Here is a 15,254-nt window from a genome sequence, read left to right as displayed (position 1 = left end):
TGATGGTCTCTAGAATAGTTTATATCCCAAAGGGAAAATTTGAGAAGATTCAAAACCTCTGCCAGTCTAATATTAAAAAATATATATAATCTTTTAGTCATAAACTAACAAAATATAGTATATCTACTATACTTTCACTAATCTCCAATATTGCTGTTAATTTACAACACCAATAAAAATTATTAGTATATTTACATAACGTCAGATAACGTTTTAACGAATCATGATTGTTTTACCGCTGATTGTCGGCAATGGATCAGTGGAGAGGTACATGTGAAACGCATTAACCGATAAATAGCTAATGGATCACAAATATTTGTGCAAGTCCTCGACGCCACTAAGTACGGTAGATCTACTCGGATGAAACGATTTCATATCACTTCCTTTTAACAATCCATTCGTTTCAGTAATCCTTTTAATAGGTGATTGTTTTGGCTTCTATCTACTAGTACCCATTATGTAAATTAATGTGTTTAGAATAAACGTAATATCACAAAAAAGATAATACGTGTATTAAGTTTATATCTATACATAAGCTTTAATTTAAGCAAAATCTGAACAACTCCGAAACCACAAAATTGTAACCAATTAACTACCAAAATTATTGTATTTATGTATATACATACAGTCGGCGAAACAATTGGTGTAGTTTTGGGAAACTGAAATTATTAGTATGTACTCTTTTTTTCCATTATTCTCAGGTTAATCTGGAATTGCCATTTCTTGACAAAAACAATAACAGTTAAATAAAGAATATATGCGGTGTTTATTTGCATCTCACATATTTTTTTATGTTAAATAAACACAACAACTATAGCTTTAGCAACAGAGTTAGTCAATGTCTAGTTATAATTTGTAACACACTGTTTTGTTTTTGTTTAGAATATAAAAGAAATTAAAAAAATATACATATTTTTATATTTAATAATACTCACCGCCATCCAGTGGTGAGAATTGTAAGCAAGATGTTTGCTATTCAATAATAGATGGCCTAAGTCGAGTGATACTTCGTTAATTTTATATTTCTGTAAGAGATGTAGAAGTTTTGCAATAGATGGCGCTAACATTTATCAACGAGGTCATTGTAATCTATTGTGGCTATATTCACTGTGGCTCAGTTGGTATTCGTTTTTTTTCTCACGAATCAGGTGTACGTTGGTTAAGTTCGTTGTAACATAAAATACAACTTTAAATTATATACATAAACAGTATTAATTCAAATTGACGAAATTACATTTTTGCAAATAATTTGTCTGTATTGTAAAAAAGTTCCGTTGTGTAAAAAAAACTTTTGTACAATAAAAATAAAATATATCAGTGTTTTATGAAAGAAAATTATGATACAAATAAAACTATACAATTTAAAAGAATTAAAGTGTAAAGTGTGACAAAGCAGAAACTTTCTCGTGTTATCAATTTCGCGGTGTTAGACAAAGTTATTGAAAATGAGTTGAACAAACTTCTGCCCAAGTTTTATGAGAATATTCAAATAAGAGTGTGAAAAAAGTACAAAATGACTACAGATAGATTTCACAAGTAAGTACATACCCATGTCACTTAGTATTTTGATTGGAATTCCGATTATCTGACCAGTCGAAAAGATAAGATTATATTATTCATCGATGGTTCTAGCGGACGACAGAATAAGCATTTATCTATTTCTGACCCCTTTTTTAAAACAAGAAACCGTATTGTTACGTTTTTAACTTATTTAAATCACGATTATAAATCAAGCTAAATTAGTTCGCGAAAGTGAAGCCTTATATTGTGTATATACAAAATTTAAAAATGCTTCAGCGCTTTATTCATATCACTTATTCATTAAATTAAATTAGAAGATTGCTAATTAAAATAATTGCTTCACGCTGGTTCACATGCCGCATAGAATTAGATGCCTAAATTGTTAAAAAAAATGTTAAAAAGAGGTATTATATATTTTTTACTACTAACAACAATTTACTAATAACAATTACAACAATATTATTCGTATGAGAGAAATATATTTATAAAAGATTTAAAACAAAACATCTGTTGAAATGCTCTCTATGGTTACTGTTAACAGTATCCACGTACCTATAAGGAGATGCTCGATCAATTTTGTTCGGCACTATTTCGAACTAAACTACGATAAAAAAAAATATTCGTTATCCACTTCAAGTTATAGTACATTAGAAATTTATAGCAATATTATCAGCTATATCAAGTTTGTGGTTTACATAATAAAAGCTTCCAAATTGGCATGAGATTTCCATTATGTTTAAAGATTTACTTAGAAAGGCTAAGATAACATGCATGTAAACATGCCTAGAACTAAAAAAAAAGGAGTATCGCATACTATCAAAAAGAACTTTAAGCAATGGTATTAAGACTAATTATTATTTAACTCTTCCTCCAAGTGCGTGCCAACTAGAAATCGGATATTCTCTAGGTAAGTACTGGAAGTGATATCCAATTTCTATAATCAACTAACTGTTCCGACAGGCTTCTTCCGTATGCGTGTAAAGAAAACCCTCCGCCTTAATGATCAAAACAAATTAGTTCATACTAAAAATATATACCTATTTTAAGCTGAATAATTTTGAGCATCCATAAAAGGAGGTACCAGTTCATTCTCGAAAAAGAAGATTGGTTCCGACAACACTTGTCATGCTGGCCGTTTAAAAAACGTGAATTCTAAGATTGTGTATGGCTATCTAGTAGTTTACCTTAACATGTAGCCATATACTAGTTAGCCATATCTGTGCTTCTAAATCTGAAGTTGACTTAAAAAAAGACACCGGAGATTAATTCTACAAAGCTATTATGTAAATGTTATAGGACAGAAATGATAATTCAGTATGTTATTATTATGAATTCAAATCAACTGAAATGAACAAGCAGACAATGAGTATAACCTGTTAACCAATATGGATTTGTCACGAAAATTACCGCGAATCAATTCGGTTAGTTCGTCAAAATTATTCAGGACATTGAACCGCTTTGACGGCGCATGGACCGTGTTTCCTACAACCTTACACTTCCGTAAGCTGTCCGCTGAGCTCCTGACAAAAGGGCCGTGATAATGAAACGAATACACTATTGCAAATTATGAAAAAAATCGATGTTTAATGACGTATATTACACATAGCTAAAGATATAGGTGAAATTCATTACGTATTTCACCTATATCTTTAGCTGATAAACAGACTGAACATAACTGGAGTCCTGTACAAGTGTGGATTGGTTGTAAAGTTCACTCGAAGACATTGTGAAAACAACAAATATTTGAATATGGAGTTTAGACGTCTGGGACAGGTTAATGTAAATGAAGTAAACTTTTATAAGATTAAATTATAAATAAATAATTACAAATTACAGCTTAACACTTCTTAAAAACTTATCTGGGAAACATATGATACGTTAAAAGGTAACGGTTAAAATTATCAGTCAACAAACAATAGTTCACCCTGCATGTATACGCTTCAGTAACTTCGCCCGTATGAGGGATAAAAATGTTGCAATAATGACATTAGCAAAACTAATTCGAACCTAACGTCGAAGGAATTAGATTCAGTTTAAAACTGATCTAATATTATCAGCGTATCGATCAATGCAGGTGTCAGGTTATTGAAGTAACCTCATAGCGATATACTAAACGCAGAAATTACTAACTGTGGAGAATGTTAGAGGTCTTTGCAGTGACTTGTCTTAAACTTTTACCCAGGTGACTTTAGTTCTAAAGTTAATTATGTCGTAATGATTTTCTACCATCTAATCTAAAATTGAATACGAATCTGGCATTGTAGTCCTCGTCGAACTACTCGATGCATCCAATATCCTAAAAGTTTTATTCTCGCTTGGAATATTAATTTTAATTTCGACGCGATATTAGCAACATATCAGGATATAGTTATGAAGGGCAACAGTTGGATATATAATATATAAAGTTTTAGCGACAATTCTTATATAAGTATATATTCTTATATAACAAACTATTTGTTATAAAAGAATATATACTATTTATTAAAGTGACGCAACTTCTGATTTTGTAAAGCTCTACAAACCTTTACATATATTCGGTTTAAAAGTAATATAAAAATAATGTTAACCGATAAGATCAAAATAAATAACGCGAAACCACGAAAAATAACAAGCTATTTTTTATCATATAGTTTTTTAATGTCCAGATCATGATCAGCAAACAAAAATCCAATGTGTCAAAAAATATTTAAATAAATAACGATATTATGCAATGTTGTCAAATTAATAAACAGGAATAATATATTTGTGAATGAATGAATAACGCGAGCAATTGATTCAAGTTTTGACAGATCTTAGCAATTTAGAACCGTACTGTGAAATAGTTTCATTGTTCGCGAGGTGAATAACCACTGGTACCTAACCATTTGCTATTAGTCATCTAATCTCATCATCAGATGTGACATCAATCGCAATAAATTTACAAAACTTTGAAGGTATTTCCGATAAATTGTTTTTTTTTTTTATAACATAACATGTCGTTGACTGAATTTCGAGGTGTTCCGTTGTTTAAAAAATGTGACTTATCTGAAGATTCCGGCTACCAACCACCAAGCACCACTCAATTATCATGATATTTTTAAAACATCGTCAGAAAACTTGCATGTCTGATAAAAATATATCATTAATACATCGAAATAAGCTTCAAATCTTGCCCTGAAATGACAGATAGACACACAGACATTATAGACATTAATCTCAGTAGTTTCTCATCTGGGTGATTTATATATTAGCAATTGTAATAGTTAATTTTTTTATTTTATTGTCTAGGGACTTTTAAATTATATTATACTCAGTACTTATACTTATTATAATTGGTTGTAGGGCTTTGTGTAGGCCCGTCTAGGTAGGTCCCACTAGTCAGATATTTTTCCACCAAACGGGAATACTTAGTACCTATTGTCGTGTTTCGGCTTGAAGTGTGAGTGACCCAGTGTGACAGGCACTAGGGACATACTATCTTATTTCCAATGTTTGGTGTTGCTGACGTGTTAATATTTTTTACAATACAATCTCTATGTACGATTGTGGCCACTTACTATCCGGTGGCCAATCTGCCTGTCCACCAAAAATAAAATCATTTAAGAAAAATACACTTGAAATAAATTAATGATTAAGTCGCGAAGAAAGTCTTCAAACGGGTATTTTTTTATGATGTTTGGTGTTTCAGATAATACAAAGTTATATAAATGTAGAACTGATAAAACAAATTACTTAGATATTCACAATTAATTTACGATAATCCACCTCAGGCTGGTACCTTTTATCTATTAAATTTTTTATATTATTCTTTTTATCTTAACGTCAATATTGTAAACGTACTAAGTGTAATAAAAAACGGTCATAATCATTTTAATAAAAAATAATAAAAACACGAATTTGGGCGAGAAAATGGAACTGACCGAAATTATACGTAATAATTTTATCTTCTGCTAAGTAGTAGTTAAGCATCAGGTTGCTCCAATGCTGATGGGCACAATGACGATTTAGTGTAACAGCCTGTAAATTTCCCAATGCAGGGCTAAAGCTTCCTCTTGCTTTTTAAGGAGAAGGTTAGGAGCAAAACTCCACTGCTATACTGCTCCAATGTGGGTTGGATTCACATGTAGCAGAATTTCGTTGAAATTAGGCGCATGCAGGTCTCCTCGCGATGTTTTCCTTTACAATGAAGCACATGAAAATTCAGTGGTATTTGCCTGAGTTTGAACCCCCAATCATCGGTTAAGATGTACGCGTTCTAAAAACTGTTTATCTTATCTCAATGACGATTTCCTCCTTATTGATTTCTGCAATTATTGAAAGAAACCTATTATAGAAAATATGTGGTTACGTAAGTGTGATCTGTGTGCATCTGGTGCATACCCTATTTCCTCAAAAAATTAAGAGACGGTAAATCCATTACAATTCTAAAAATTCAGGCGCAGGACCGAGGAGTATAAACACTGCGAATTTCTAGAAAAAAAACTAATAACCTTTCATGATCCGACTCCGTTTGAACCCAAGAGATCGGAATCTCAAAGTTAGCCATTAGGGCAACGATGCATTGATATGACAATTTATCTGACGCCTGCGGAGTACCTCACAATGTTTTCCTTCTCCAGCGACTTCATCGAACACAAAATCATTTATGAACACAAATTACGTGCGTGAGAACCCGGTTGTACTTGCTCAGATTTGATCGGCCTGGTTGGATTGGTTTTCGGTCCAGTAGGCTATCTTTATTTAATTAAAATGACAAAAGAAACTCTTGATGAAATTACACTCGGTAGCCCTTAAAAAAATCTCTATTTAAATGTATATTTCATAAGTACATATACATATATGAGTATAATACATAAATTATTATCTCCTTAATTATTTTATTTTTCTTTTATATATCTACAAACATTTGTTCCTGAACTTATTAGTTGCGTTATTGTACAATAATGTAATTAAAAAAATATATTAAAATGTTAGTCATACTGTGTACTAAGTGCGTTGATCCGCGGCTGCCTATGAGCTGCTTCAGCGCTATCGGCTGGGAGACTGTTCACACGGCGACATTGCCTCATCACGGTGAAAGTCATTCATTATTAGCTATTGTTACACCTTGTCATGACATGCTTCACTTTTCATTGCTTCCGGCCATTTGCGTTAATACTATTGTTATAATTTTATTCTTATTATAGTATTACAATTGCTGGGATATAGTGTATTACGCACAATCGTCATTGTTTTCAACCTAAATCTGTCCAACTGTGCTATTTAAGTTGAAAATAGTTCTATACTGGCTCTATATCTTATACAGTTGTAAATTCCGAGATAGACCACTAAAAGTAACGTGGTTATGGATTTAGAATAATATCAATGGAGTAACGATGTTCTATGCATCAGAGAGCACGTAAAACCGTTATTCTGAATCTGTTTGATTGGGTCGCAACGCCCTCCCATCGAACTATGAGTAAGGGAATAGAATAGCGCGCTTCTGTACTACTTTCAACACACCGGTTACATAAAATCTGTCTGGGTTGAAGTGTAGAATACATTGTATATGTTTTATTTTTTATGATATGTAGGCGGATAGCAGCGGCCCTCTTGATGTTAAGTGGACACCACCGCCCATAGACAATAGAACTGTAATAAATATTAATCATTACTTATATCGCTAAGGCGCCATTAACTTTGGGAGCTAAGATGTTATGTCCCCTGTCTCTGTAGTTCAACTAGCTAACTCAACCTTCAAAATGGAACACAACGATACTTAGTACTGTACTGCTGTTTGGCGCTAGAATATCTAAAAGCCCTACCTACCACCAAGCTACCACCAAGTGGATGTAGTTATTGTAGGTATATATGTAGCTTATATATATATGAATTTAATATATAATCATGATAACTTTACGTGTGAACTTATGACATATGACTACCTATTATGTTATTGTAATTTCAGAGCTGCGAAAGATGGGCTGTTGGAAGTCCTGCGAGAAGCGACGAGAAAAGAATGCAACAACAAAGATGAATCCGGTATGACGCCGACATTATGGGCAGCCTTCGAGGGTCACATAGAGGCGTTGAGGCTGCTGTGTGGACGAGGGTACGTACAGTATTAGACGTGTAACGAATCTTTTGGTTTGTGTATAACTGAATACAAAACAAACACATAAAAAGTAGCAGTCATTGTTGACGTTGATTTTTATGACATTTTCAAAAATCGTGGTCATATTTCGCCCAATTAACAGAAAACCTCAATTAATTACACACCTAACCCTGAATCAATGAATCAATCACTCATGAAACCGTTTAAAAATTGTTTGGTAATTTTTGACTACACAAGCAAACAGATAGGAAAGCATGGCGCTGGAATTTGTTTTATGTTATATGACTTTAAATTAGATACCCCTCGTTTTTAATCAGAAATATTGATTACCTCGCGTTATTTTTTCCTCAAAAGCAAGGAACTCCAAATACTGATAATCCTGTAATGTTAATACGTTTAATACAGCGAAGATTACGTCTATGTAAGCTTATCGTAATACTATTGTAACTCATTTACTACTGAATGTCATTTATTCTAAGAATTTCGATATTAGATAATCTTTCGATTGAAATGAAAATAAATGACAGAATATTTGCAAATGCAAAAAATAAATGAAAAATTTGCTAACCTTATATTTTATATCAATATAGATAAACCTAAAATTTTTGATTACTGATTGATCGCACTTTTTCCAAGATATAATAATTGATAATGTGATTACATTTGAATATGAAAATTATTGTAATATTATATACTTATTCGGTTTTTTTACCTCTGGATGAACGGCCATGTTGAATATCTGAATATTAAATATCTACCGACGATTCTGAGTTCAAAACCGGAGCAAGCACCACTGAATTCATGTGCTTAATTTGTATTTATAATTCATGTCGTGCACGGCGATCATCGCGAAGAACCTCCGTGAGGGATTAAAATCTATCACTGTTCCAAACCACATTCAAGTAGCGCGGTGGAATAAGCTCCAAATCTTCGCCTCAAAGGGGCGAGGAGGTATTTGTCCAGCAGTGAGACCGGTATGAAGTATTCACCAAGACCTAGAGAGATAGGGTAGCGTGATAAAATACGTCTCAATCCATAATAGGAGACGGGAGATTTGACATAGCAAATGCTCTTCTTTTTATTTAATACTAGCGACTCGCCCCGACTTCGAAAGGGAGCAATTTATTAATTATGAAAATGATAGATATAATATAAATGTAATTTATATTCCATAGCAGAATTTTACTACTTGTTTTTTTTAGAATTGAATCATCAGTTCGGTTGTATTATACAAACAGAACAAATTTTACCTCTTTGTCATAGTAAAGATAATAGTTGATCTAAGCTTATGTCTGGTGTTATGGACTCAATATTAGCTCGGAAGTGAAGGAAATCGTAAACGAAAATCAGTATATTTAAAGAAATGCTGATTTTTATCTGCCAACCCGTGTCTGCACGGTAGAGCAGAACAGAACTCTTCCTACTTTTTAATCGAAGATTTTTGCATTTTACTTTACGTAAGTTTGATGTTAATCCACAGTGAAGCATAATGTTATATATTAACAAATATAACAGCGATACAAATTCTAATTAATTTTTTCGCAGAAATACTTTATCTATCTTTTGTGTTGATTCATTTAATTAAAATTAATTTGTAAACAATAATTTTACTGTAAAAGTTACCTTTAAAAAATAAGATACAATTACAAGTTTTAATTCAATATTATTATTTCTGTTATATAAAATCTTAAATAAATAAAAAAAAGAAAGTATATTTTTCATTTAGAACCAATTAACAATAATTTGCACTTAATTTGTATACACTCCAAGCTATTGGAGAACATTGGCAGCCAGTGTCTCTCGTCTATTACTTAACAAAAGAACTGGTATTGATTATATGTATAATACAGACACATTTTAGTTAACGATTTTTATTATTCCAGGGGAGAGCCTGACAAAGCCGACTACTTTGGCAATACAGCCCTACACCTCGCAGCCGCAAGGGGACATAAAGAATGTGTTACGTTCCTTGTCAATTTTGGAGCCAACATGTATTCCATAGACGTCGATGGACACACGGCACAGGAGCTGGCTGGAATCAACGGTCGAGACGACATTTTACGTTTTCTGGACCAAGCGACGGGGAAATTGGAGCATAATGACAAGTATGACTTTATGAATGACTTTATAAACGAGTAACGCTTTTTTTAGGTTGAAGTTTTTTGAGTTTTTTAATTCTATGAATATTATTTAAGCAGTCGAGACCGAAAACATTTAATTCGGTTCATTATATTAGAAACTACAATTAGTTAATTTACAAATTTCAGAAAAAAAGCGAAGTCATTAAAGGAAAAGGCGAAAAAAGATCACGAGAAAGTACAAAAACAGTACACGAAGAGGCAAAGTAAAGCAGAAGTGCTGGCGGAGAAGGAACTAAAGAAACTGGCTAAGGAATGGGAGACTGGATACGAGGACATCACGCCGATGCCTCACAGGCCCAGTAATGTTTTAATGGCATTAAAGCAAAAAATGACTCGATCTTCAAGTCAAGGTTTGTAAGAAAGTGTTGATATTTAACTCCAAAACGTAGTTCATTCAACTACATATAACATCTGTATTAATATTTAAAATGTTTGTTTTTGTTATATTAAGAATCGACGTCGAGTCGACTTTATTTGTATTTACTTTAAAATTGTTGCAAAAACTTTATAACCTTCGATATCATCTATCATTCGATACAGACTTATTTACGATTACTTACGATACTTGACTTTAAATTAAATATACGTATATTGATTGAGACAGAACTTCCCTGGCTTGCGCTCTGTGAATAAATATATAGAGATATTCTTTCTCTCACTTTGTCTTTGAATTTTATGTTTAAATCAAGCGTTTGCAGTTTTGTTACTATGATTATATTGACAACAATCTTTTTTATTTACCAAGGTCCAAAAAGTATGTACTGTAAATAACTGTCTTGACTTAATTAAATATGGAAACATTCGTGATCTTAATTGTTTACGTTAATGTAAATAATTTCTTGACTCAGGGAATCTGTTGGAAGAACAGCCTCGCCCAACGTATAGTGCGCTGGTGGGGACGGTCAACTCCGGGGCGAGGGGGCGCGGAGCGGTGTACAAGAAAGCTCTCGCTAGTAAATTACGAAACGGTACTTTGGGGAAGAATACACCAGCGAAAGACGATTTTAAGGTAAAGGTCAATTTTAACATCTATTCATGGATATTTATCGTTCATCGGAATGAGTACCACTTTCTTGCTATCTATACTATCGCTAAGCAGTAATACAATATCGCTGTTTCAGTTTGGAGGTTGAGTGGTTATCACGTGGTTAGTGATAAATTTAGTGTTAGAATTTTTTTTTCTTACAATGCCACAGTCGATTTTGGATGGTAGAACCACATACGAGCAGATAGCCCATTTGGTTGTTTCCTAAAATAATATTATTTGTTTATTTAATAACGCCTTGTCAGTTCCGAGATTTTTAATATTTAAAATGTTAGTAATTACAAACGTATTTGATATCACGTGATCGCAGTGATTTCGAATCGAAGGCTAAGACAACTTTAGTGCAGGTACAATCAAGCCTGTCTTAACACAGGGTGCAAAGGGGTGCAAAAAACCGGCGTCACTCTTTGAGGGACACCTCACTAGTATAGTGGAGCATAGATGAGACGTCCTAAAACTCTTAAAATATTTTTTGGGAAATAGGGGAGATCGTTTAAAGACTGATTCCACCTGGGCGCTTGTTATACTAAAGACTGGATACAACGAAGCGCCATTAAGCCCGACATGGAACGTTCCAGGTGGGCGAGGTGGAGAAGGGTCGGCGCTCGGTGACGTCACTGAGCGGGCTGCGGCGCGACTCGGAGGTGATGTACGTGGGCACGTTCGGCGCCGGCCCGCAGCAGCGCGGCGCCGTCGCCGACGTCTTCACCGACAACGAGCCCAGGAAATCCACTTTGACGAGGTCATTTTATTATCACGTTTTTGACCGACACTAACGTTTGTCTTTGTAATTATCTTTATTAAATTTGAGTCTTATTTAGTTACTATTTACACTATACGCTGTTTATTACAGACTACAGACTCTTCCAGCATAGACTACTCTAAAATGGAGACAATACTGGAGTACTATCCAATACCTAATCGAAGGCAAAGATATTTAGCCATTGACAATTTTACAAGACAATTTTTTAAAAAATTGTTGCGTTTTCACGGTCAAACCATGAAGGACATAGGCATACTGCTTTATGTCTAACACCTGACAACCAATCTCCTAAAACGCGAGGGACGCAGTCAATTATTTTTTTGTGTTAGCTTATATTTAATTGTCTAATATTTAAATAATTCTTCAAAACTGAACCAGAACTGAACTGTTAGTACTCGTCGATTAAAAAGCAACTGCATCAACCTACTTACAGTACTGAATAGAAATTTTCGTCATGGTTAAACGGTATCAAAATATATTAACACTCAAACGGATATACTAAGATCCGTCTTTGTTTATATATGTAAAGTGAATTTATCTAACAGATCGGCCAGTCAGCCGGACTTCTTAGCAGCAGCGCAAGCTGAGGACAACGGTATCGGGCAGGAAGTGCTATTGCAGGAACCGGCGAGTATATTCGACAGACCGGGCTTCGGGAGCGTTGCATTCAGGTTATTTAAATCCACTATATTATATTTACGACAACTTATATTTTATAGAAAAACATAATCAATAGAATATATAGGTCCAGTCATCATAAATTCAACCGGAACGACGGTACAAAGTATTGTCGTTCCGGTTTGAAGAGTGTGTGACCATAGCCCATGGACTTCAGTTACCAGTGACCACTTACCATCAGCTGGTACCCCTAAATAAGTGGCCCATTTCCAAGACTATGTATGACATATAAAAAAAAAAGTTATCAACATAAAACTTAGAAATGTTATATCTTGATTAATCATAATATAGAATCCTTGAACCTTGGATTTGTATTCCAGGCGGTCCATCACAGCGACTCTGAGTGCGCTACCAGCCAGCGAGGAGCTGTCCATCGGCTCCGCCGGGTCTCTCGCCGCGAGACACGCCTACCAGCCCGCTGAGTGGAACTCGACACAATCCGGTGGGTACTATTACTTACTTAATAGATAAAGTTTAAAATAATTAATGTATTTATAATTAAAAAAATACTGTTACATTATAAATTACGTCACTAAATATACAAGGTTGATTTAAAAACATAGACAATAAAAATGTTTAAGCAAAACAATAGTTCATTTAAATATTAAAAAATCTACTATGTGAAAACGATTATTTAATTTTAGTCTATAAAAGTATATAAAAACTCATACGCTGTTAAGTGTCGCCAAATCGCAGCTGTTCAAATATGATTTTTTTTATTACATATTTAATTCATATGAATATTTTATTGTATTATATCTTAATAATACTCACTAAATATGAAATTATATATGATTACCATACCATGTTTAATATCAATGACATTTAAGGTTATGTTCTTGTAGTGTTTTAGTGCTATTTTTTTTTTAATTAAAAAATAATGACTAAAGTGTAATTATGAACAGCCGAATAACAGGTAGTTAATAACTTTCCAGGAAGCTCAACAATAACATCAGACGAAGAAGCCGAAGCGGAGGAGTCTGGGTACTCTTCACTCGAACGATTTCTTACTGCATGGGGCCTCGCGCAATATATACAGAAGTTTAAAGACGAACAAATAGATCTAGACGCCCTTATGTTACTCACAGAAAGCGATTTGAAATCTCTCGGCCTTCCTCTAGGGCCTTACAGGAAACTGGTCACAGCGGTGCAAGAAAGGAAACAAGCGCTATCTCACCCAGGACCTATGATCGATACGGCTATATGAAGTGTTTTTTTAATAATTTAATATTTTTTACAACAAATCAATTTATATTTTGATAAATGCATTTAATAAGGACCCCAAGTGTGATTTTGAATATTGAAAACGATTTGTGTTGTGATAGTTTAGATAGATTTTCTTGTGCACAATTTAATTTTTATCACAATACACACAGTAAGTGTTTAGACTACTACGATTTTTATATGAAATCGAAGTACATTTTATATTTTTTACTTTTATAAAAAAAACAAATTAATTGTTTCTTAATGTTTTATCGCGGTAATAAAGTTAATTGCATTATTTACACAAATTTATAAGTATATATTTTAGATTTTCTTTTTGTCTGTGTGTTTTTGCACAATTTCATTTGTTTCGTGTATTAAAAGTGATGATTAAGACAAGTCAAAATAATCTTAATGATAAAACTTGTGATGTGATACTCATTCCATTCCATCCATAAGCCATAATATTATATTTATATAAAATAAATATACATTTTTATTTTAGACTGAAAAGTTTTTTTTTTTAATATACTCTAAAGAAACAAACATGTTAATTTTACAATTTTTATTTCGATATTTTAAATACAAATTCAAATGGAAAATATACTAAAATCTCCAATGATAATACATAATACCAAAATATATCTAGGTTGATTAATTTACAGTGATACTTAACTAAACAAATATTTAATGTGACTATGAAATATAAAATACACAATATTCCATGATATTTACGAATATAAGTAAATTTTGAAATGTCAAAGGACGGATTTATAAATTTCAGTCATATTCAAATATAAATTTATTGTGATATCATACAAAACTACAATTACGAATTGCTTCGATCATTGATACATAACATGATTAATAGATTAAAAAAAAAAACTAGAATAAGATATGTTTTATTCTTATATATACGTATAATGAGCATTTAAGAATTCGTAAGGCACTTAATTCGATACGAAAGTATGCATTCAAACCGATTCAAAGGAATAATTACATCTTAAAGTCTTACGCTAAAAAAATTTGTTTTTCGATACTTATGGCGGAGTCGTGAACGACTTACTCCTAAATTAAAGTACCTACATTCATCTAACAAGTACCTTGATACATTTTATAACTAAATTCGTAATAAATTGTTCGAAAAAATGGAAACTCGTTAAGTTTCGAAATAACGGTGGTGTTAGAGTTTCGTAAAGCCGTGCTCAGAGGAGAGGCAAAAGTTCATTCGAAGCTAACATTTACATAGGGATTTTTTTTTCATAATTATTATTTTAGCTTTAGCAAAATAAAACTAACATTTGTCTATTTTTTTCCGTACATAGGCAACCTAAAGTTACCAAGCAATCTTCCATGTGACCTCTAATGGTCAGTGTGATGATTTTGTCAGGTATAATTAAAATAAACCAAATCGAGAACTACATCATTAAAAGTACTGTTCATTTTAAATCTTCGAATAACTTCAGCCTCTGCTTTAATAAAAAGTGCCAATAAGAACTAATTTTACTCTACCAGATTCGGGCCACCCATTATAAAAACAGTGTATGATTGTTACGACAATCGAGGAAGCAACTTTTATAGAAAAACATATGGGTGTGGCGTCATACACTGTAACGGCATTCGTTCGAAACTCGTAACCATTTAATATTATGACTCCATGCAATACAACCGCGCTAATACATGAATGCTAAGAACAAATTATTGTTTTTGGAAGACTGTTTTCTCTTGTTCCCCTTCGATTTATAACGGCTCAGTTGACAATTGTCGTCGTGGTAGTACGCGTACTCCGGATAGGGTATGTACGCGCCGGTCACGGGGTCCAACGGGACC

The 15,254-nt window shown here is 33.1% G+C and overlaps 1 protein-coding gene across 1 annotated transcript; it reads left to right on the top strand.

Annotated features, from left to right (window-relative positions):
- Positions 1-1,147: 1,147 nt before the first annotated feature.
- On the top strand, positions 1,148-13,877 carry LOC125065714 (Usher syndrome type-1G protein homolog). The gene is made up of 9 exons (XM_047673490.1): positions 1,148-1,536; positions 7,448-7,591; positions 9,478-9,699; positions 9,862-10,085; positions 10,584-10,744; positions 11,359-11,522; positions 12,089-12,214; positions 12,542-12,663; positions 13,157-13,877. Exons 1-9 carry the CDS (start codon positions 1,514-1,516, stop codon positions 13,426-13,428), a joined length of 1,458 nt encoding a protein of 485 aa, XP_047529446.1. The 5' UTR covers positions 1,148-1,513; the 3' UTR covers positions 13,429-13,877.
- Positions 13,878-15,254: the final 1,377 nt, after the last annotated feature.

Source organism: Vanessa atalanta, chromosome 8 (assembly GCF_905147765.1).
Source record: "Vanessa atalanta chromosome 8, ilVanAtal1.2, whole genome shotgun sequence".
In the NCBI taxonomy this organism is placed as follows: Eukaryota; Metazoa; Arthropoda; class Insecta; order Lepidoptera; family Nymphalidae; genus Vanessa; species Vanessa atalanta.
This window is presented reverse-complemented; position numbering and strand designations above follow the sequence as displayed.

Coding starts and splice junctions, on each gene's coding strand:
- LOC125065714 (XM_047673490.1), top strand. CDS start 1,514: ATGACTACAGATAGATTTCACAA. Junction 9,700..9,861: donor AAATTGGAGCATAATGACAA/GTATGACTTTAT, acceptor TACAAATTTCAG/AAAAAAAGCGAAGTCATTAA. Junction 12,215..12,541: donor TTCGGGAGCGTTGCATTCAG/GTTATTTAAATC, acceptor TTTGTATTCCAG/GCGGTCCATCACAGCGACTC.